The 25728-nt window shown below is 38.3% G+C and overlaps 1 protein-coding gene across 2 annotated transcripts in view; it reads left to right on the top strand.

Annotated features, from left to right (window-relative positions):
- The window catches only part of LOC136873953 (magnesium-dependent phosphatase 1), a 207717-nt gene that overhangs the window by 55039 nt on the left and 126950 nt on the right, over positions 1 to 25728 (top strand). For both annotated transcript variants that reach the window (XM_067147349.2, XM_067147347.2), the window contains exon 3: positions 10411 to 10629. In XM_067147349.2, the coding sequence (XP_067003450.1) occupies positions 10411 to 10629 (219 nt within the window). The remainder of the gene's footprint in view (positions 1 to 10410; positions 10630 to 25728) is intronic.

The raw sequence follows: 25728 nt of genomic DNA, 5'->3' as shown, positions 1-25728 counted from the left end.
ACGTGCTTCATTTCCACGTTTATGTTGAGAGAAACTGGAAGTGTCGAGAGCTACAGTTTACATGTGCTTGCCATATGATTTGCAGCTACCGTGTTTGGTTATCTGGTTGTCGCCGTAAATTATAGTGCGAGTATGCAGTGAGTGAAGTGAAATATTAATCTCATTGCATCCTATTACGTACCGGTATGTCATCTTTGCAACCTGAAAGGAGTGAATCTAAAAAAAGGCCGTGTAAATTTTTGGATAAACTAAAACATAAGTATCCTTGCTTTACTCACGGACGCAGTGAAAGTGAAGCGAAATGTGCAGTGTGTGATAGTTATGTTAATGTCGGATACAAAGGTGTTGGTGACTTGGAAAGACACGTTAACAGTGAAAAACACAAAAGGACGGTGAGAACTAGGTCAATATCATGTTCAATGTTATCATTTGTCACTCCCAAATATTCACCAGATGATAAAAAAGTTCAAGCCGCAGAAGCTACAATGTCATTTCATACAGTTTTCCATCACCAGTCGTACAAATCAGTGGACTGCACAGCTAAATTGAATAATAGTATGTTCTTAGGTTCTGAAGTAGCACAGAAACTGACCTGTGCAAGAACTAAAACAGAAGCCATAATAAATAATGTTATTGCTCCTCACTCGACAGATATTATAATTGAAACTCTTAACAATAAAGTTCCATTTTTGACCTAGGAACAGATGCAAGCAATCATGGTACACTAAAGTTGTTTTCAATTGTCATCCAAATTTTTTATTACAAAAATAATGGCATTCAGATAAAAATTCTTGATTTACAAGCATGTCCAAATGAAAGTTCTGAATGTATTTCCTCCTATATTTCAGATACTCCCAAAAAGCATAAAGTTACTTCTAGATGCATTGCATTTTCTGGAGACAATGCCACTGTTAATTTTGGAGGCCTTGCACGCAGGGAAGGGAAGAATGTATTCTCTGCTCTCAAAAAAGACTTGAATGAAAACATAATAGGTGTTGGATGTCCTGCTCACATTCTACATAACTGTTTGCATCATGGAGCTGATGCTCTTCCTGTTGATATTGAGTCTGTGGTGATGAAAATTTTCAACTTCTTTCATATATATGCAGTGCGCACTCAGGAACTGAAAGACTTTTGTGAATTTGTTAATGTAAATTATCTGCAGCTTTTAAATCATTCTAAGACTAGATGGTTAACATTGTATCCAGCAGTTGAAAGAATCCTGCAATTGTTCCCAGCTCTGAAATCCTACTTTCTTTCTCAGGGTAGGAAGTCAGTGCCTTCATCAATTAGAAACTTCCTTGAAAATGACTTTTCAGAGCTCTATCTTTTGCTTCTTTCCTCAACCATGCACATTTTTCACTATAAAATTTTGTCACTTGAGAAAGAACATAATTCAGTTGTAGAAGTGCTTGAACTATTAGAATCTGTCCAATCTTCATTGAAAGGCAGACTTGAAGGTCAATTCATTCCCCTTAAAGTCAGACAGATGTTAAATACATTTTCAGAAGATGGTTTGGATAAAGAATGCAAAGTGTTTATGGAGAATGTATCTTGTTTCTATGAAACCTGCACTGAGTACTTGGATAAATGGATGCATCCTATAGAGGAATTCAAGTGTTTCAAATGGTTGAAACTTCAAAACATTGAAGACCTCAGCTTTGACGATATTGTACCATGTATTCAGTACTTACAGTCAAAAGGTGTAGAAATAGATGATTCAAAATTATTCGACCAGTTCTGCAACGTAAGGGCTTAATTCTAAAACTTCAACTTTGGATAAAGATACAACACTAGACCAACAATGGTCTGTTTTTTTAATAAGTGCCAGAGCATTGAGGTATTTTCTGAACTTTTGAACTTTTGCCAGTTTTTCTTTGCCATACCAGGCAGCAATGCCTCCACTGAACGTGTGTTTTCATTCATAAATGCCCAATGGACAAAGGAAAGGAACCGTTTGTTGGTAGAATCAGTGAAAGGAATGTTACTTGTGAAGTTCAATTTCAAAGATCTGCCGTGTGAAGAATTTTATAAATATGTACTTCAAGAAAATAACTCGCGTCTTCTTTCAAAAGTAGGTTCTGTTGAAATATACAGCTTCAAGGAAATGAACTGCAGCAAGGACTGATCATTAAGTAAGGTATTCCTTTTTGTAAAAAGTTGTGTGTAATATATGTATAATTTTGTTATCGATTGAAATTGTTAGGCATTTTTCTTAAATGTCCTGCTTTTTGCTAAGCAATGTCCTGCATTTGGAAATTTTCAGTTGGTAACCCTACTCGTGTTACAATTTGGCTAGCGACCACTCGCGGGTTAAGTGCACTGGCAGTTGGCTCATATACGAAAATCGAATGCATTATGAGAACGTGTGACCGTTATCTCTAAAAAGTTTAAGGAATTATCCATCTAATTTTCTTTAGTAATTTAACGTTAGGGTCAATTTCATTTAAATGATCTAAAATCTCATCACTACTGGTGATGTCGTTGTCGATAATTATGAAAGTGTCATCCACGAATCTGAACCACAAACATATGCCTTTTATTTGTGGTAAAATCTTTGTATGTTCAATAGAATCCATATAAATGTCTGCTAGGATGCCAGATAGAGGGTCGGCCATAGCTAGGCCTTTTTGTTGGTAAACTGTACCGTTAAAGGAGAAATTATTATTATTTAAGACAAATCTCCCGCTACAATTAAGAATACATCCTTACACCCTAAGGCCCATAAACAAGCCTCATTCTATAGCTTGATTTATAGAGCTCTGAAAATTCCTCTTTCTTCTAACAACTTAAAGGCCGATTGAATTATGTATATAAGAAATCTTGCCAAAATTAACGATTTCAAAACTGAAATGGTCAATCGTCTAATCAACAAAGTAAAAACTAAACTGTCCACGAACCTAATCCCAGACAAGCCTAAAAAAAACAAATTTGCTACGTTTACATTTAATAACCCCACCATCCACCAGGTTACTAATACCCCAAATAAGCACAATATTAATATAGCTTTCAAGATGGTCAACACCAATCAAAACACATTTCTTAATCGCAACGAGGTCAATTACAATAACATTTACTCAAGATCAGGTGTATATACAGTAGATTAACATGTTCACAGTGTGGATTTTCTTATGTTGGACAGACTGGGAGGAGCTTTTCTGCGAGATACATGGAACACTACAATGCCTTTAAACACAACAAGTACTCGGCCATGAGCCAGCACGTGACTGAGACAGGGTACCATTTCACAACTATAGAGAAGGATCTTACTATTATTAAATGTATCAGTAAAGGAAAGTTAATGAACGAAATTGAAAATTTTCACATCTTTTTGGACTAAACCTATAATAACAATCATAATTTAAATAAGGTCACAGAAAATAAAAATACTTTATACAAATTAATGCCCAAATCAATACACATCGTGAATTCACACCAGAATAAAAACCTGTATCTTTTTAAATCCCCTCACCCAAATAAACTAGCGGGCAGCAACTGGGGTGCAGATGCAAACACTCTTCGCACTGCTTCACTTTCTCTAGCATACTTGGCTGGAGAGTACTGCGCTCATGTGTGGGAAAACAGCGTACATTTGAGCAAGATTGACGTACAGCTTAATGAAACCATGAGAGTTGTTACTGGTACAGTGAGGTCCACTCCTACTCAGTGGCTGCCTGTTTTAGCAAACATTGCTCCTCCAGATCTGAGGAGAAAAGCAGTGAAAGTACAGTTGCTCAAGAAGACCTTTACACACAGGAACTCACTTTTGTTCAATACCTTAAGAGATCCACCTGTGATGAGGTCAAAATCCAGGAATCCACTCTGGACTGATCTACACTCCTATTAAAAATTCAGTGTAACAGCACAATGGAGACAGCGATGGGAACAATGTCCACCCACCAACGCCTTTCTGATTAAAGACCCAACGAAGAAAGTGCCAGGTTTCGATCTTCCTCGACATGAGTGGTCAAAACTCAACCGTTTCAGAACAGGCCACAGCAGGTGCCGAAATATGATGAAAAAGTGGGGATATTGTGAAAGTGCTGCGTGTGAGTGTGGTGCTGAGAAGCAGACATTGCTTCATGTTGTTGAGAGCTGTCCACTGTCAGCATTTAAGGACGGTTTACGGACTCTGCATGAATTAACACCAAGTGCAGTGGACTGGTTGTCGAAGCTGGACATTCTAGTTTAATTACCTCTATATTTTAATTTGTATGTTAATTGTATATTTTTACACATTATGCTTGTAAATGCCATATGATAATAATAATAATAATAATAATAATAATAATAATAATAATAATAATTGTTACGGAGTTATCCGTGGAAGGCAGGGGTGAAAGAAGGTGCGGGCTGGAATGGGTCTAACTATAAGTCCGAAAGGTGAATTTAAAATGTAAATAAAGGTTATATTTACAACAGACAACAAAGTTTAACAATTTTCACAAGGTGAAATAACAAAAATATCAGGTACAATATAATTTTACAAATTCTGGGCTACGAGCCCCAAAGTCTGAGCTCTCAGCTCATAACCACAAATTACCAAAGGGCAGAAAACCCTTAATTACATGGAGCATTAGCTCCCAGCAATCAAAAATGTCACGCCTCCCCGAGGCACCTTTCAAAATACCAAAAAGAGCTGGCCCGCTCTCGATTTTTCAAGCCTATTTAAAAGGCCATAACCTGACTTTACATTAACTGCCCTCAAGGCACATTTATAATGGCACAGGGGTACCTCGTACCCAATCTACTGGGCCTTCTCAGGAAGGAAAACAAAACGGGTTAAATAAATGGCCCAAAATACAAAATTGAATGGAGGCTAGTACTTGCACTCCTACACTAAAGTTTTTTAAAACCTATGTGGCGCTAGGCCGATAATACAGGGGCTAATCCCAAGCTAGGGAGGTGACTCGTATGAGAAACTTTAATACATTAAGGAAGAGAAGAAACGGTCACGAAAACGTAGTCACCTCAATTTCAAATGAAGGGGAGCTCGAGAGGGTAATGCACTCTCTATCCCCGAATTAAAGTTCAAGAAAACTGAAGTTTACCAGGAAAAGGGTTTACATGTTTAATAGTTTACATATTAAAGGTTTTGAACCTTCCCTGAGAGTTAAACTGCTGAGCTAGCAAGAAATAAACATGTTAAAAGGCCATTACCTTGTTGAAGAGCTGCTGCCTGAAGAAAGAGGCGCTTCCCGCCCCCTGCTATATATTCACACACTGAACTAGATGTTACTGAAGTGGCCCAGAGACAAGAAAATCAGCAGTTTTTATACCCTCGTGGAAAATTCGAGACCTTTCAGGAATGAGTAGACACACCCACTCAATTTTTATTGGTTGACTAAGAATTACACATGGAAATTTGAAGAAGAAAGCTATGATTGGAGGAAAATTAATTACAGAAATTACTGATTGGCTAAATTCAAAACAGGCGGAAAGAAAGGATTAATGTTGCCAACCCACAAACCACAGAACAAAATTTAGTAAAGACAAAACTTATGAATACAACATTTCTCCAAGAAGGTTCATTCCTTTACACCAGAGTGCGTTATCATAGTTTTTGGTAGAGACATCTGTTGGAGAATGTCCACACTTCTTGATCAATGAAAAACAAAAGCAAATCAAAAACACTCAGTGCCATCTTCTGATAACCCAGTAGACTTGGTTCAGTTGTTAAAGTTCCGGGTTTCTCCACTAGAGAAGTTTCAATTGGCGCAAGATTTGAACTTGCGTCGCATAGAGGTGTACCGCCCGGTACAATAACAATAATAATAACCCAAATGTTTCAGCCACCAAACCAAACATCAAGTCTACCTACACTATCCCTGTTAACGCCCCTCTAGTAACCCCTCCCCCCCTCTACACCCCACCCCTCCTTTACCGCACAAGTATAACACCAGGAGTAGAAATGTTAGTCAGGCAGGAGATGCCGGAATAGTCAGTTCTACTTAGCACTACCTTGCCAAGTAAGTTGTCTCTCAATTGACATATCAAATACTGAAGTTTCTTATCATTACACGTGCTTCAAAATACTAATTTTAACTTCTCTTTTAATTACAGTAATTACAGACAATATCCCTCCCAAAGGCTATTAATCAGTTCTACGAGTAAGAATATTCACACATGACTGTTCGTAACGTCAAGGACACAATTCAACAATTATGCACCAGCCTGAATTTGGATTTACGACACCGATTTACGCGACAAAAAACATAGATCATTTTTCAAATGTTACAGCATTTTAATCACAACACTCAACTTACCTAAATTATTCTCAATCTCTAGCTGTTGTTTATAACTAGTGGACATTATTTTTGTATCAAGTTCCTGTACAGAGTTCTTGGGGTTATTATACCCTAAGAAGATTGCAATCTTTATCACGACTGTTACTAGCCCAAGATCTGCAAAGTCATGGTATTCTTTAAAAAAAATTTCTTTTAGTTTTCATTTACATTCTTTTAAATTTGTTTCCCATGAGTTCAGACACTATTTATTCTCAATACTCTTAGTTTGTAATAGGAATTTTTCTATATTATAGTTGTAGCATGTTAACTTAAGATGTTTTTAAAGTGTAACATATTATCATTGTATTCCTTGTATATTTATTCTCAATACTCTTAGTTTGTAATAGGCATTTTTCTATATTGTAATTGTAGCATGTTGTAACCGTCCAGGCTTTTCCAGCCCTACTAATTTAATATAATATCATTTTACGCGATATCATTTGATATCAAGTTTACCCGCCATCGGCAATTATTTGTAATAACATATTTATTCAACGTCAATCATTTGTAATCAAGGCTTTTTGGAATCGTATTGTATATATAATAACATCGTTTTAGTATTTAAATTATTATATTATGTAGGATAAGAATTCATTATGTTGTAAATACGGTCAATATGTTGAGACAGAGTTGTTTTCATTTCATCTCATGTTTGTGTATACGGAGGGTTATTCTTGAAGCTTGGGATTTTGCGTTAGTCATGGGTTTATTTTATGACCAAGGCTAGTAAACAGCGACCCGTGCGCGAGGCTTGCAAAGCTGGTCAGCTATATCTTCGCCATACCTTCTGGACTTGTCGAGGAAGAAGAGAAGGGGAGTTGATGCTTCGATCTATCGAATCAGATACTTCGTTGTATATGAGTTTTGAGATTGAGCTGTTACCAAGAGTGGGGGTGAGCGCGTGATATATACTGATTCTCAACACGAGAACGGGACCTTACGAGCTTACGACCTTACAACCTAACTACGTGAACTCCATCACTACTACTTCTACTGTGAACATCTACTTTGTACGACGTGATTTGATTTTTGAAACAGTGTGTGGTCGCTCCGCGACATAGTTATTTTTGTACAATGTGTTATCGCTTCGATACAGTACTCAGCTGCGGTAATGTTATCGGATCTACGTGAAACGAAACAAGCCTACGGCTTGTGTTATATTCAGTAAATATTGTGGACGAAGAACTATGTTTAGTTCAAGTCTACGGAATTTTTGTACAAGTCTGTACCGTATAAATAGTATAGCTCAGTTGGATTGAGATTTCTACTAATATGGAAAAATTCATATCTCTGAATTTTCTCCTCTTATGATCAAAGCTGATCAGTTTTTACAAGTATAGGGCTAATGTCTAATTAAAAGACTAGGCATGTAGGGAGTGTTAGTCCAGATAGCCCGTACCATATCAGAGAAGGAAGGAAGGATGTCCATGCAGCAGAGTCTACATCGAGAAGAAGAGAACGAGTAACCACGGAAACCAGATGACGTCAACGAAAGCTGTAATTGGTGAGCTTCAATTAGATAAAGCAAGCAATAGTAAATTCAGTAAATTCTAAATCCCTCCACGCTTTAAGGAAACGTTTCCGATTCATCTCTTTTTTTTTTTTTTGTATAATAAATTCATTTGTATTTAATATTGCGTTAATTTTCTTTCTTAAGCGATACTTAATGGTTAATTATTTAAAATCCTACCCCTGTGATTTAAGGATAAGTCTCTATGCTAGTAAATATAAATTTTGGTTTTGGCGCCCAAACATTACATAGAGAAATGGGGAACCATGGAATGTTAATTGTTTCTATTTGCGTGGCAATTTGCGGGCAAGCCACAAATAGTTTATTTAATATTCATGTGTCCCAAGATAATAACTTTCATCTCCCCAAGTGATTTGATGAGGTGGAACAGTTACAATGTTAACTTAAGATGTTTTTAAAGTGTAACATTTTCAGTGTATTCCTTGTATGATTGGTTAATGATTCTGACTTTTGACCTTAAGGTTACCTACAGGCTGATGATGCCCTTAACAAGGGGCAAAACATGTTCCTAAGAAGTGTACATAGTATTATGTAAATTTCACCCACGTAGCACGTGGCTTGTATTGAATAGGTGGTACAATAGAATAAATTATTTTGTCATAATTTGCTCACAATCAGATCCACGCCAATCTATTGGCTCCCACTGCTCAATGGGAATAATGCTACCTGATCTGCGCACATCGAACGCCTTCTTAAGAGAGTACCAGAAAATCTGCAGAAACCCCAAACTTCTGGTACAAGAAGACATCCTTGCACTCTATCTTCAAGATTGAAGTCATGACATCCACCTTTCCATGATGCTGCTGACATGGCTTGCTACAACTTAAAAACTGTGAAAGTTCGGAAAGACCACTGGGAATCTTCAATAGACTTGCTCCTTCACAAAATGTTTTGTGGTGCACAAATTGCTAGTGGATTTCATCTACCGCGCATGCAGTGGGTCATTCTTAACAGAGTTTGGGCGGGCCATGGAAGATGCAGGGACTCGCTCTACAAGTGTAACTGCTTAACGCCACCGGAATGCGGCTGTGGTGCCCCACGGCAAACCATCCCTCACATCGTCGCCAGTTGCAAGCTATGTGCCTATTCGGATAGCTGGGCTGATTTCTTAATTCCACCAGAAACAGTATTAGAGTGGTTGGAAGGACTAGACATTCTGATTTGAAATTATAAATTATTACTGACCAAGGGACTGCTTCTAAAGCACAATATTGCATTGATGAAGCTTGCAGTCTAAAGGGGTCCAAAATGCAAGTCATCGGCCCCTCATAATGGTACTTATCACTAGGAAAGTAGAACCATGTATAACAATTTCGTAAGGATGTAATCCTAACTCAGCTAACTGTGTATTGAATAGGTGGTTTGTAATAAACCATTGTATTTTTACATCATAACGTCCAGTGTGCCGACATTGAGCCATGTGTGTGTTGTGTCTCACTGATCCGTGGTTGCGTACAATTCTTTCAGTGTGCTATGGCTCTGTATGTCTCGATGCAGCAGAAGTTCGGCTCCCCGCCAATGACCAGTGTGCTGACAATGAGCCGTGTTCGTGTTGTGTCTCACTGATCCATGAGTGTGCCACTCAGCACTGTCTGCTGTGAGTCAGCTGAATCGTGTGCCGTGAGCTCGCCGTTCCTGTGAATCGATTCGCTCAGACACTTGAATGAATCGATACACTGCTTCGAATCATACACTCAGTAGCCAACACTACTGTACTAACCTTGATGCAAATAATACCTGCTCCCAACTTTTTGCTGCTAAGTTTTGAAAAAATATATGCAGACATTAGTAGCTTGTATATGGTAATATCCCAGTTTTTGTTAACTCTTCATGTTTCCTTCTCAGTTATGAAGAAGAGGCTATAAGTGTACACGTTTTATAAAAACCCTGCAGAACACTGCAGATCACTACACAATGTACTGTACTTTAGTAAGCACTGTTAAAAGCAAACCCAGTGTCTTGTATACTCAAGTTATTTTCACTTACTGCTAGCCGTTTTGATTTAACTGCAGTGGTAGTTGTTTTGTCAAGCTGATATGACTACATCTATAAAAAGATGACAGTGGTTAACAAAGTGAATTATTAAACTTATACCATGTTCTGCCATCCGGAGAAGAAGAAATGAAAACATCAGATAAAAATTTGTATTATCAGTGCTCTCTTGTACATATCCATCCCCTTGCTCCAGACACAAGATCTTGTGATCAGTTGACATCAGCGTTATTTTGCCTTACCAGAGAGCAGGAATGTACACATGCCATGCAGTGTTCTACAGACTTATCAAATAAGCTACTAGGCTTTAGATACACATTATAGCAGTGAAGTCTTTTCACATGGAGGTCAACTCCGTAGACTGCTTGCAGGCTTATCACACCTTTTAGCACTCCACCTGTATCTCACTAGTAGCTACTTTCTATTCTCCATGCCAAAGTGCTCCAGTCAAAATCTGCTTTGCAACTTACATACTTGTTAGAAGCGAGCTGTGTTTTTCTGCCACATGAAATATTGAGTTTATTAAAAAGTTTTAAATTTAAAAGTTTGCTTTTATTTTCTTAATGCTCTTGATAGCACAAAGTTATTAATTACTTGCAGGAAAGGTGATGTCGTGGATTCTACAGGAGAAAAAATACGCTTTTATCCAGAAACTCCTTCCGTGCTGGAATATCTTCATAGAGAAGGATATAAAATGGCAGTTGCTTCAAGAACAGGTGAAATTGAAGGAGCTAACCAACTTCTTCAGCTATTCAACTGGAACAGATACTTTCAATACAAAGAGATATATCCAGGCTGCAAAGTTAAACATTTTAATCAGTAAGTATTGGATCCTTTTCAGTACAAAGAGATTTTATTGCTTATTATGTTTTATTCTATGGACTCTGTTTTACTTTGTGTTTGTGTATTTTAATGCGTTATTTTAACTTTTAACTTGAATGATATATATCACTGTACTTCAAGGCTATGCCTTATTCCGTTGATATTTATAATTTTTATCATCTTATCATAAAATAAGGCATTACGAATTAGATTCACTGATTATTTTAATTTCAGAATCAGAAAAATATCCTTCAGGATCTTTGCCAGTCCTGCCTACAGCACACTGCTCTTGCCTCTAGTAGTCACTGCTATCAGCATGGTTATATCCACTGATCAGCCAGAACATAATGACCACGTACCTAATAGCCTGTATGTCCACCTTTGGCATGGATAACAGCGACGGCGCGTCTTGGCATGAAAGCAATAAGGCCTCGGTAGGTAGTTGAGGGAGTTGGCACCACATCTGTACACACACAAGTCACCTAATTCCCGTAAATTCCGGGGAGGGGGGGTGATGACCTCTGACGCCACGTTCAATCACATCCCAGATGTGTTCGATCGGGCTAAGATCTGGTGAGTTGGAGTGCCAGCACATCATTTGTAACTTACTACTGTGTTCCTCAAACCTCTCCATCACACTCCTGGCCTTGTGATGTGACACATTATCTTGTTGAAAAATGCCAGTGCCATTGGGAAACAGGATCGTCTTAAAGGGGTGTACGTGGTCTTCAACCACTGTACGATACTTCTCGGCCATCATAGTGCCTTGCACGAGCTCCACTGGACCATTGGATACCCACGTGAATGTTCCCCAGAGCACAATTGAGCTGCCGCCAGCTTGTCTCCGTCTCACAGTACAGGTGTGAAGGAGCTGTTCCCCTTGAAGACGGCAGATTCACACCCTACCGTCAGCATGACGAAGAAGATATCTGGATTCATCAGACCATGCAACGCTTTGCTACTGCGCCAACATCCAGTAATGATGGTCATGTACCCATTTCAGTCGTAGTTGCTGATGTCGTGGTGTTAACATTGGCACATGCATGGGTTATCGGCTGCGGAGATTCATCTTTAGAAGTGTTCGGTGCACTGTGTGTTCAGACACACTTGTACTCTGCCCAGCATTAAAGTCTGATGTTAGTTCCGCCACAGTTCACCGCCTGTCCTGTTTTACCAGACTGCCCAGCCTACGACTATAGAGTCTATGCTGTCCAAACATGCAAAAAAATATATTACCCCAGAAATTTTGTCCTGATCGCATTTTTTTTAGATGACCTCTTCTACTTGCAATAGCAACCTAAACACAAACAGTGAAGGATATGTCAAGTATCGCAAGCCTTTCTTCGTGCCATAATCTTTAGTGAGGGTAAATGTTGCCAGTGGAAGCTCAGGTGACTGTTCACTACGAAGACTGCAAGCACAATCTAAGCAGTCAACATATTTGTCACTTTTTCTTACTATGACGCCTATCAAGTGAAACACTAAATTCTGTTTTGTGAGGTTTCCCTCGTAAGAAAGAGTTATTTCATTTTCCCAGTCCGTGAGTACTAATTTTTCTTTAATTTTGACCTCTGCTGAATCTTTAATTTCTTTATTCTTACGTTCATTTTCTTTAGCCATTGCACAGATATGACTAACAAATGAAGTGAGAGGGCAATCTATCACTGACTAGCAATTTGCGGTTGAATTTAAGGCGAGTTTGGTTGGTATATACACAGACTGCAGCATGTGTAAATGTAAAATGTCCACAGTAGAAGGGTGATCGTCACAACTAAGGGAACGCAAAATACCAAAATGGCGCTCCAAAGGATCTTGATTAAATTTTGCCGTCAGGACATACCTAAATCCTCAGCTCCACAAGTAGTCCACCATTTCCAGAGTATTTTTCAAGGTTACTCTTCCAAAGCTCTTTAAGATGCAAATGTATTTTTCTGAGAAGTGATGTTTTCTATAAATTCAAGCACTATTTTATGTGACGGAGAACCTTTATAAAGCCCTTTTACGGGCAATGTGGAGTTAAGGGCATCTGCAAGATTATTGATTTCTCATTTTAAAATTTCTGTGTGCTCACTATTACTGAATTCATTAGGCTTGATTTCTCTAAACAGATTAATTGCGTCGGCTATTCTATTACTGAATGACTGAAAAGCTAACCTGGCGATCATACACTGAAATGAGGTTGGGTCTGTGTGAGAGGATGTTATCTTAGGACATCTTCAAAGACCAGCGAACTCAGGAGAAGTGTCAGTTTGATATAACTGTCTATAAAAGTTGTAATTAACCTCTTTGCGTTTATACAGCAAAAGAACGTTATCGTGGAAATAATTACGTATGCACTTCAAAATATACACGGAATCAGAAAATGCCCACACTAGCCTTTGATGATCCGCCAGGTTTTCAATGTAGCATTTTATTTTATCATTCTTCCCTGAAATTCCCAAATTCATCCACGCCCTTTTATTATACGGACTTCCATCACACGTAAAACTAATTACTTTCACCCCAGCTTGTTCCGATTGAATTATGACCTGAATTATTATTTTTGACAATAGTTCTCCAGGAGTTGCATTCTTGCTAGCATACACTGCTGCAAACTGGATCCAGCTGCGCAACAAACGGACAAACATAAATACGAGCGCGTGATTGGCAAGGACATTCTCTTTGTCGTAGGGAGTTTCATCTCCTAAATCAACAAATCCGTCAACTGTCACTGTAGTTGTATTAAATCTAATGTCTTCTCTCAATTTCACTTCATCAAAAATCACCATACCTAGTCACTTGCTTTTGTCTTGCTCGTTTAAATAAACAAAATGTAAATGCATACATGGCATTTCCATTAATACCATAATTACATTTGAACCCTTTGCATAGTCGTCTCAAATGAGCTTCGGTTGGGAGAGGAAGTAACTCATGCTTCAAACAATGTCTGTAACCCTTAGGAGATTTGATTTTCAAAAGCAAACTATCTAATATAAATTCATTAGAATAGCGCATACCTTTCGGGCTGGTGCTACATTTTTTGGGCATTGTATCCACAATTATTTTTTTGTTTCTTGCTAAAGAACTTAATACTGTCTTCTGCTTCACTTGACACATTGACTTTATTTGCAATCTGCTTTAATTTAGCTCTGCATGCAACTAATTTATTTTTGGTTCTAATTAAATTCCTACCAAGGTTTTTAACTTGTCTCCTCAAATTTAGAATAGTTCTAGAAACATCACTATCAGCTACTTTACAGGGCAAACTGAGACCAGGTTCTTTTATTTTTACATTATCATCACTATTAAGTATTTTAGATGCTAAGGGAAATTTAGTTCATTACATTCTAAGGTACTACTTTTAATATTGTCATTACCAACATGTTCTTTGAGTAACTCTCGTTTTATTGGGGGTAAGAATCTGTATTAATAAAAGGAAGTGTCTGTCTTTCTGTTTGTCTGTGAACAATGCCCAGCCAAATCTTTGGTACGTAGAGATCTGAAATTTTTAACACAGAGGGAAGGGGGTCCTAATGCACCTCGAAGCCAGATTTTTAATTTTTGCTTTCGTTGGTGAGTTATGAACAAAAAAGCAGCTGAAAATGTGTGTTAGGATATGCCAATCCATCACACTGTCAGCAGGATTAAATGCGTAGATTCACTGTCGCCAGGCAATGTACATAAGAGAGGTAATACAATTCAAGGAGCCATATTTAAGTCCTTGGTGTAGGAAGCCATTTTTGATCCCCGACACAAGGAGCCACATTCAGTCTGTTATATCCGTAACTGTTTGTCTGTGTGTATGTGTGTGTGTGATGCCCGGCCAAATCTGCGGCACATAGGTGTATTCTTGGATGAATCATTATACATTCATTATTACTTTTAATCATTCTCATTAATTATTTATTTCATATTTACCTCATATTCATTTCATTCACTTAAAATTTTAGGGAATACAAAGATTTTGCCATACCAGCAATAAAATGTGAGCCATATTTTCTTCCAACTAAGGGCCGGTTCTACCACCTACTGGTAAAGTAGCGTGTAATTTGCCCTCCGCGTAAAAGGATGTTTCCGTTCGACCACCCCCAGGTAGCGCTATCGGCAGCATAAATTGTAGTTACCGGGCGCATAATTTATCGGCCACTTCGAGGGCCCGATAAGACTACCTGCCGGGCAAGTTTTGAGAGCTGAACATTATTAGCTGTATTTCTGGTGACATACAACTTTAATTAGCTTAGTATACTGAAAAAAGCATGATGCTGTAACAGTGGCCGATATTGTATTGCAGGATCTTGAACATTAATGCTTCCCTTGTGTTGCAACGGTCACACCAGCCTCTCGCATCGGTAGCTTAGGGAACACATTATATAAGTCAAGCTTTCGTAAAGAAACTTCAAAAGGATATAAAATAAAAATCTATTTGTAAATCATTTCAAATGGGCTTTAGTTTTCTACTTTTTCAGTTTTCAGACACGAGGTATAATTTAATATATAGTATGTATCGTACCCTAAGTATTTGAGTGTTCTTGTAGCGTAATGGCCAACGCGCTCACTTCATAATACGAGGTATGCAGGTTCGAGTCTTTATTATGACGAATCTTTTTTATTTCCATTATTAGCGTTGTGTTAATCTGTATGCCTCTGTTCATACGTTCTTTTGTTAATAATATATTTCATTGAAATATTTAATCGCAATATTATGTCTACTAGGAAATTGCTTTATATGCATGCTACTTATAGAAAGTGATGTTATGATTAATAGCACATAGGACTGTCGCCCAGGTAGCAGATTCCCTATTAGTTGTTTACATAGTCTTCTTGTAGATTATTTTGAAGAAATTGGAAACTATTCCATTCCCGAATTTCTCTTCCTATGAATGGATATTTATCCCGATTAGTTCTTTACATTTACAGTACTAAACGAGGTCACATAGAGCATCGTGGAGATACTTAATCAATTCACAGAAGCCTGCAGATAGTATGCTCAAAGGCAATAAGGCAATAAGTCCGTAAAGAAGATGTGTGTGTGTACATAGGCCTACGTATATGGAAGCGCGTGAAAGAGAGTTAAGAACAACGGCAGGGATCGAAAATACATTTTAAAATGTGAATAAGAAATACGATGAAAACCTGCGTACCTTCTATTATGGAGCGAGCGACTTGATCAATCTACTACGAGAATACTTTTCAAAACGCTGCCTTACATGACAGGTTATAACAGGCGTAAGAAAATGTAATCTCAAGATTTTAATCCCGATTAGATATTGATATTGAAGATCATAGATCAAAATCACGAAAGCTTGATATAAATCGTTGTCCATACCTCTTAAAACTCCCCTTATTAGGCTTTTTGGTGATAATAAGCAAACGCAAGCAGAGGGAAATAACACAATCGAAATGAGTTTCATGCATCTGACGATAGATAGCACCACACTCGAAAGCGAGAAGTCGCTGAAAATCAGTCTAGCCAACTTCGTATATCGGTGTCTAGCTCCTGGTAGCTACCTAGCGCTTCCTCGGAGGTGGTTGGACGCAAGCCAAAGTACCAGCCGATTTACACCTCCAGGTAGTTTACCTCCCGGGCAGCTGCCAGCCACTTTACCAGCAGATGGTAGAACCGGCCCTAACTCAATTTTATATTTTATTATTTTATTTAGAGGTAACATATAGTACGTAAGATACGTAATAATAAACAAGGAATAGTGATAGTACTGAATATCAGTCAAGGTACCCTAGTAAGTCCATGGCATAGGAAGCCATTTTCGTTCAGTTACTGATTTACGGAAGTATGTATGTGTGTGATGCCCAGCCAAATCTACGGCACACAGAGATCTCAATTTTTTTCATAGGTGGGCACTATCAAAGAGTAATTCTTGCTCCAAGAAATAAGCTGTCAACGTCGTCAACAAGCAACACAAGTCTGTCGACACAACATGCAATCATCTACACGACAGAGCTTTTGAACAGCTTGGAGCAGACAATTATAGCACCAATTACCATATAATCTCCTGAATAAGACCCGTACTCTATATTTTAAAGGACAACATTTTTTTTTTTTTTTCACTCAACTTTATTTACAATATTTGCTACAGAACAAGAAGGTCATTTTACTACGTATGTTTCACAAATTTAAAATAGTTTCAGACAGTTTTTAAGTGTCCTTGAAATAATACCCAGTAAATTGTTTAAAACGCACACAGAAAAGTTATCAATCACAGAACGATAGTCAACACTTCATTCATCATCAGAAGTACCAACTTTGGAGCTTTGACTATCACTTTGACCATCACTTTCCCACACACCGTCGTCTTCGCTGCCATCTGTAGGATTAGAACTACTGCACTTCTGGAAACTTTTCTGGATGAGGTCACCAGAGATACGATCCCACGCCGTCTTTACCCACGAACAAAGCAGTTGAACTTCCGGACGCTTAATATAACCAGTTGGCATCAGTACATGATTGTCAGCCACCACCCACTCGGTATACAGCTGTTTCAAGTTTATTTTGAACGGATGGTTTACACAGACATTCAACGGCTGTAACACAGGCGTCAATCTGCCCAGAATGATTGCTAGATCATTTTTTGCGTCCTTGGTTTGCTTCTTCACAGCTTCTGTTGTGTGATTGTGGTAGCTGTCCATAACAAACAAGCTTTTCTGTCCAAGCAGTGCACCAGGGTGACGTTGCCAAACATATTTTAGTCAGTCCATCCAACCGGAGTCCTGAGTTCTGACGATAACACCAGCAGGTAGAGTTTTATTGAAACGTCTTTCTCTTCAAGACAATGTATGGAGGAAGTTTAGTTCCATTGCAAGTATACATAACTTTACTGTACATCTATGTTTTTCATTACCACCCATTCTGATGGTAACACTTTTTGACCTCTTAAAACTCACAGTACTGTCCAATGGCATTTCAAATGAACGGGCGTCTGATCTGCATTTCCAATTTGGAGAGCAGATACAAAGTTTCCTTTATATATTGAATTGAATTGTCAATTTATTCTTATAATTGCACTTCAGTATGGAACAAAAATGAAATTTATAGCTTATAATAAACATTTCGGTAGACACGCCGTATTGCAATTCCTACCTTTCTGTTATGTTTTTTGTACAGAATCGTTTCAATTTAAGTGTGCACTCTACCCGTGAAAGCTCTACAATCACCACTACTGATTAAAAGAAAATCTTTCTTCTTTCTCCAATCTCAAATGCAAGATTCATCTATATCGTATTTCCTACCAGCGGCACAATTTCTGATAATTTCAGCTTTTTTTTTATAACTCAGTTTTTTACTAACAGTAAAGGACTGCAAACGCTTTGTTGAATTCATGTTTACTTGTGGCACTCTAAGAATGTGAGACTGTAGACTGACTGCTGCCGAACGCTTACAGTAAAAGGAAACGCGAAAATGTGTTTGAGGTTGGGGGAACGCACACTGAGAAGCTTGGTTGCCAAGTTACGGCAGCCACGAGTGTGCCAATGTTTGATGTCAGGGTTGTTCCATACTAAGAAATAATTTTACTGAACTTATGAACTACAGCCAGCTTTTAGGAAAGTTTTACACACATTTATATTATAGAACAAATCTCCATTATCACATGAAATACAGTACATGACAGAGAACAATAAGGTACACACATGTCCACTTGTTATTTTCAAACAAATGCTATCGGAAGAAGTGGTGAAATCCAGTGCCAACCCTTAAAACTAAAATAACATAACATTCCCTAACATGCGTGAAGTACCACGCCATGAAATGATAGGCTTGAATAAGACCCGCACCCAAATTTTCGAAGAAAAAAGTGCGGTTGGTATTCGGGATTATATGGTATCCTTATAAGGAATATGAATCCTCCTTCCCTCTGCAACGGAACATGACTCTCATTCAAGAAACTGATGCCTAATATTATTGAAGCCACCATCATGATTGAGCATGAGGTGGGTCAAGTGGTTTTCATTTCTCAGATTCAAATCATCCATTAGGATATAACGTTTCAATTTAGACATCTGCAGTTCCCCGTTCGTTTGAGTTTCACTATGAGCATCAACAAGGCACAAGGACATTTGTCTTAAGTTGTAGGATTAGATCGTCAGTAACCGTACTTCTCCCATGGTTAACTCTGCGTGGGTTGTTCAAGAGTTGGAAAGGCAAACACACTACACATTTTAATTCCAAATGGAGGGACACTTAATATAGTTTACAAGGAAACATTAGTTTGTTTTTTATATATGTTCTGTTGTATTGTTTTAATATTATTTTTACCATCCACCAACCTGGTATCTTAAGAAAAACATTATAATTCCTGCAATTTATGTAAAAATGATGTGTCTTAATGAATTTTTTTTAAATTTTGCTTTTACGTGGGCGAAGCTGCGGGTACAAGCTAGTTACCAAAATAAATTACTCAGCAGGTAAAAAAATTAATTCTTCTTTAAGGAATTAAAAATTAATAACTGTTAATTTAATATTTATCAGAGTCATTGGCCGTTTTAATATGTTGTACGTCAGGATAAACGGTTTTGTGTCTGTTACTATCTCAAAATGATTTTAAAAAATGGCATTGGCCCTTTTAGAACCAAGCCACAGAATTATTGCATAGAGCCATGCTTTATATATAAAGGGAACACGCTGTGTTGAACGGAAACTAGGTTGTTGAAGTGTGATGGTAGTGGAGCAAGTGTAACAGCCTTTCCATGGCTGTGGTGGTTAATAGCTAACTCGTTTTGTGTTCAGAGGTTCAAATCCAGTGCTGGCAGAATATTTTTATGCCTTTCTTACAATTCCATGTGAGCCACAGTAATGAAGACCAATAATAATTATAATCGTATTTCACATTTGATGTACCGTACTCTACTTTGTATACTTGTTATTGATTGATTGATTGATTGATTGATTGATTGATTGATTGATTGATTGATTGATTGATTGATTGATTGATCGATCGATCGATCCAGAAAGACCTGGTGCAGGTCTTCATACCTCATGCCCATGGGCGACCTGCACATCAGGGTGTGTGGCATGATGATGATGATGATGATGATGATGATGATGATGATGATGAAGATGATGGTGATGCCTCAGTGAGGTAGGGAGAGGGTAAAACCAGGTGTTGGCACATTGCCTACTCCTGTTGAATAATACCAAGGAGTCTGCTCGAGGCTTAACATCTCCATCCAACAAACTAATCACTATCTACAGAGTCATACACCCTCACACCATATGAACACTGCAGAGAGGTTTGGAATTAATATCAAGCTTTTGGCACTCAGTCTAGTGATAAGAAATAGTATACCATCACCTGTCCTACCCTGCCAGCCAATATTTTGATGGTGAAAATGTTTCCACCAATGGCATTCGAACCAGCTAACCATGGTGTCAGATCTTAAAGACTTGATGCCTTAATTATCATGGCCACCAGGCAGGCTATATTTAGGTGTTAGGTAGACCTAAAAGGTCTTCGTAGTAGAAGCAGCTCTTACAGATAGAGGCACAGTGGGATTGTGGTTCAGCATTCGATTCATTGACCTGCATTGAGCTGACTAATATATCAAGTGCCCAAAGTGGCTGGTATGTGGGTTGTTCTCAGTTTCATTATGGCCAGCTTCTTCTTTTCACCAGATGTCACTGGAGCATTCTGAACAGTTGGTTCCCTTCCAATGAATACCAATTCACACTGGCGTTTCTTACCCGTTGAAACATATCCACAGTTGGTAGTCTTCATCCAGAAAATCATTCTTGGTGTATGCATTATGCTTCTCGTGCATTACATTTTACTTCTCCATAGAGTAATATCATATCCATGTACTCATCATCTGAATACATAGTAGTTGCCTGTACAAGAACTACAGTATGTGTAGACATATTTGCCTTGCTGCAAAGACCACAGTGTGTTGAATCACATCCCTATTAAGCCCATGTAATTGTAATTATTCCAGTGAATAGGAATGAGAATTCTTCTCGCTCAAGTCTCGAAGCCAGCAGCCATAATTTTGAAAATATCCTGTAACACCTTTGAAGTCAAAGTGAATAGTGCTCTGCTCTCTACACACATGTGTGAAGCACAGGACTTGAGCTGTTTTAAAGGATCACATATTTATTAATCTGCCGTAATGCATACACATCTTTTAGCAGTTTTGTTCCTTGAGAGTGCTGTATATTGGATATTATTATTTTATAATAATAAGTTACTAATTTATAAAAATAAATAGAACAAACTGAGCAAGTTGGCAACCTGCTTCAGGTCATATAGCTGTGAGTCTGCAATCGGGAGATGGTGGGTTCAAACCTTACCATCAGCAGCTCTAGAGATGATTTTCTGTAGATTCCCACCAGGCTGCCCCAGTTCTAGCCCTTTGCTAAATCATAGTCACCAAATGACATTACTAAGTCTGCGTGATGTTAAAATATTTGCAAAATGGAAAAATAGAACAAAACCTGGTTTAGGAAATCTCTGAAAAATATCTTCTTTATTCATCGAGATGCCAGTCATAGAAGCCTAAGCTGTTATATTAGATAAATTGTTATTACAGTTAAATAAAAATTGAGTGGTGTTATTCCTTTGAATTACAATTTCTCTGGCTTTTTAAAAATAAAAATACTTTGTATTTAACTTTTAGTATAGACTAACTACTCATTCACCCACCTGGTGGCCATGATTGTTAAGGCGTCAGGTCTTTATGGTCTGACACCATGGTTAGCTGGTTCAAGTCCCATTGGTAGAAAAAATGTTCACCATCAGAATGTGGTCAGCAGGGTAGCAGAGGTGGTGGTATACAATTTCTAACCTCTAGATTGCATGCCAGAAGCCTGGGCTCAATTCCACACCTCTCCGCTGTATTGTGGGGTGAGGGCATAGGACTCTGTTGATGGAGAGGTTAAGGCTTGAGCAGACCCGTCGGTGTTATTTAACAAGAATATGATGCTACGTGCCTTTTCATACTTCATCATTGTCACCACCAACTGTACAGGTCGCCCATGGCCGTCAACTAGAAAGACCTGCACCAGGCCTCTCCAACCATAAAATATATTCGGCTCACCTCTCTAATGCATCGACAATGCGACCTCTGGAATGGGATTCCTTCCAGAGGCAAGTGATGAAAAAATTACTGGCATAATGGATAAGAAACACAAGACATTAAACAACAAACTAACACATCTAAAATATAACACTGAAGGAAGAAAGGAAGAAAGGAAAAAAGAAAGCTACTTCCCAGTCCAACACCAGATCAGAATAAAGCCCCCTGTCCCATAAAAAACCTTACCAAAGTTAGATTTACAGAAGAAGGAATTTGATCATTAGGACTACGTCCCAATTTTAACTGGCTTAGTGAAAATAGAGACAAAGAGTTAATCACAACCATAGCAGAAACGGAAACAGCAATTCAAACTCTTCCCTTCGAGGTTCAGGACGATATGCAGTACGAAATAAAAAAGAAAATTCCAACTCTTATTAAAGGTCTAAAATCTTTTCCCGACAACATGAAATTAAATAAGGATACAAAGATTAAACAGAATCAGCTAATAGTAACCAAAGTGGACAAAAGGGGATCTATAGTAATACTAGATAAAGACAGCTATATTGTGAAAACCAAAACTTTTTTTAATAACGAGTAATATTCTCGACAAAGATCCTACTTTACGCACACGAAAAGTTCTAAAGGGACTTCTCAAGAATGCATCCTTCATTTTCAGTGATCAAGATATAAAAAAGCTGTCCGCATAAATCTGAAGCTCCCAAAGGCCAAAGTACTACCAAAACTACACAAAGAGACTATACTAATTAGACCAATTATAAATTTTCGGGACAGTCCCACATACAAAACATTTCAGTTTATACACAAATTTCTCTCATAATTACACTTTTCACTACAAAAATCCCATTAAAAATTCATTAGATTATTGTAAAATAATTAAAGACTTTAAATTAACTCCATTTCATACTACTTGTTCTTTTGACATAAAAGATATGTATACCAATATCCCCATTGAAAAAACAATTAATTATAAAGAAGAATCTAATGGAGCATGATCGAATTAGCGCACTGGAGGTCGAAGATTTCATAAATGTTCTTAAGTTCGTACTCAAGCACAGTTATTTTTCTTTCAGTAACATAATCTACTGTCAAAAAGGCCTTGCAATGGGAACTTCTGCTTAAGGCATTTTGGCAAATATTTATCTTGATCATCTTGAACACATACACCACGAACCTACTATGCTGGTGTAGCAGGGGGAAAGGTGATACTTCCACATGGCGCTAACCAGGTGGCAGATAGGGCGGTCCTAACCGGCTTGCCAGCGGACTTGAGCGAAATATATTAGCTCTCGCGGACCAAACACACATCCTCCTGTGGGTGGGGGACACAGACGAATAATATACCCGTGGAATCCCCTGCCTGTCATAAGAGGCGACTAAAAGGAGCGACCAAGGGATGATCGAATTAGAACCATGAGACTACTTGTAATTAGTACCATCACGCAGGGAACACAGTGCCTTTACTTGTGAATATTACCACTAATCTATTAAACAAACTATTTAAAATACTTTATGTTGGAACCACCTTGTCAATACACTATTAATGAGTGTGCAACAGTGTGTGAATCAGGATGGGGTTTCTTTAATAGATTTAATAGATTCAGACAAGTCAATACAGGAATTCCTTTTCACTGATGAAGGGAATGGATATTTTTCCTGAAACATGCATTACAGTGCATTACAAGGTGGACCCAACATAAACCGTTTTAAATAGTTTCCTTAATAGATGCCGGCCCCGTGGTGTAGGGGTAGCGCGCCTGCCTCTTACCCAGAGGCCTCGGGTTCGATTTCCGGCCAGGTCAGGGATTTTTACCTGGACCTGAAGGCTGGTTTGAGGTCCACTCAGTCTGATTAGAATTGAGGAGCTATCTGACGGTGAGATAGCGGCCCCGGTCTAGAAAGCCAAGAATGACAGCCAAGAGAATTCATCATGCTGACCACAAGACACCTCATAATCTACAGGCCTTCGGGCTGAGCAGCGGTCACTTGGTAGGCCAAGGCCTTTCAAGGGCTGTAGTGCCAATGGGTTTGGTTTGGTTTGGTTTCATCCTTAATAGATTCAGACAAGTCAATACAGGAATTCCTTGAATTGACATCACTGATGAAGGAAATGGATATTTTTCCTGAAACATGTATGATAAAATAAATAATTTTCAATCATTAAAAGTGTATTCACAAGGTGGTCCCAAACTATTTTAAATAGTTTCTGTAATAGATTCAGGCAAGTTAACTCTTTCGCTGCGCAAGTCGACTTTTGTCGACTTACATCCCTATAGCATTCACTGCGGTAATCGACCATTGTTGACTTGGTACTTTCCTGCTCTAATTTCTGCGCGCTTCTGCACTAAAGGCCATTTAATAATACAAACATCTATAGTCATGTATTCACTATGTACTAAGCATTGTTTGAAAACTTTGCCGCCAATGCTGGACCTATGTTTATTTCTTATCCTTCACCCGCCCGCCCGCCCGCCAACATCCCTGTCAGCTGTCTGGCCGATAGCAGGCTTCACTCAGTATCTATGAGCGCGCGGAACAACATTAGTAATGGAAGTGAAGAAATCTTCTATCTTTTAGTTGCCGATTCTGATTCAGACTGTTCGGTAAATTTGGACAATGAAACAAGTGATGATGTGCATAGTGATTGTTCGGAAGAAAGTGCCAACGAGGAAGATCTTCATTTTGTTTCGGACTAGTGGGATATTTGTGCTAACATTGAAACTGCACTAATGAAAGAATATTGTAAAATAAGCTTTAAAAGAGGGCAATTAGTGCTCCTAACTTCAGAAATTCTGCCATACCGGGACTTCTACGAGAGTATCAGCGAAGTCTGCCGGCGAAACAAAGAACTTCTGATCACATACCTCAAGCGCGCCTGACGGAGAGGTATTTTCTTGGGAAGCAGCAGGACAGGAGTCACAAACATAATTGTGTTGCTTGTTCCATATTACCAGAAAAATGTTCAAGGGACTGTGCAAGAGAAAACAGACAGTATTTTTTGTAAGAATTGCCCAGAACAGCCTGCAGTGTGACCAGTTCCATGTTCGGAGATGTATCACAGTAATGTGTGTTTCAAGGTCATATGTCACTGCTAGTTTGCCAAAGTTGAATTAAAAATGGTGCAATGGTGATGAATGTCACTGACCTTGAAAAAAATATAAAGTTTTAGTTCATTTGGAAAATACGAAAAAAAATTACATTTTTCTGTAAGTGTTCTGTTGAAAAATAGCGCAGCGAAAGAGTTAATGCAGGATCAAATAAATACCTATTATGGTTAAGTTTATCAATAGTACCACTAAGATAGGTAAACAATAAGTTAGAATTGAGGCGCTATCTGACAGTGACAATAGTAGCAACAGAGTGTGAATCACAGGATGGGGTTTACAGTACCCGTGATTAGTACCACTACATGCGGAACACAACGGGCTTATGTTGCCTGTAATTAGTACCATTACGTGAGAAACACCACGGGTCTGGGCGTTGCCTGTGATTAGTACCATTATATGAGCGACACCGTGGGTCTGCGTTGCCTGTGGTTAGTACCCACCATATGAGAAATACCATGGGATAGTACAAGTCCCTGTGATTAGTACGCCTATGTGAGGAACACCATAGGTTTGCATTGCCTGTAAGTGGTGCCGCAATGTGAGAAATACCATAGGTCTGTGTTACATGTGCGTATTACATTACCTGTGAGTAGTACCATAATGTGTGGAATACCGTGAGTCTTACATGTAATAAATATCATTTTTGATCTGTATTGATGATATTTGATTAGAATAATAAAAGTAAGTTATTTATTAAATTGATCATTGTATTATTGTATTGATTAGGGGTCAATTTAATAAATAACTTACTGTTATTATTCTAATTTAATACCATGAGTCTACACTACTTTTGGTTAGTACCGCAACATAACAAATACCATGGTTCTACTTTACTAGCGATAAGTACCATTATGATGGGCCAATGACCTGGATTTTGAACCCCCTTTAAGGCATTGCGGATCGGACCCACTGATTGTTTTGAATTCTGGACAGTGGATGATTTTGGACTTTCAATTGTCATTACCAAGGA

This window comes from Anabrus simplex, chromosome 5 (assembly GCF_040414725.1).
Source record: "Anabrus simplex isolate iqAnaSimp1 chromosome 5, ASM4041472v1, whole genome shotgun sequence".
Classification (NCBI taxonomy): Eukaryota; Metazoa; Arthropoda; class Insecta; order Orthoptera; family Tettigoniidae; genus Anabrus; species Anabrus simplex.
This window is presented reverse-complemented; position numbering and strand designations above follow the sequence as displayed.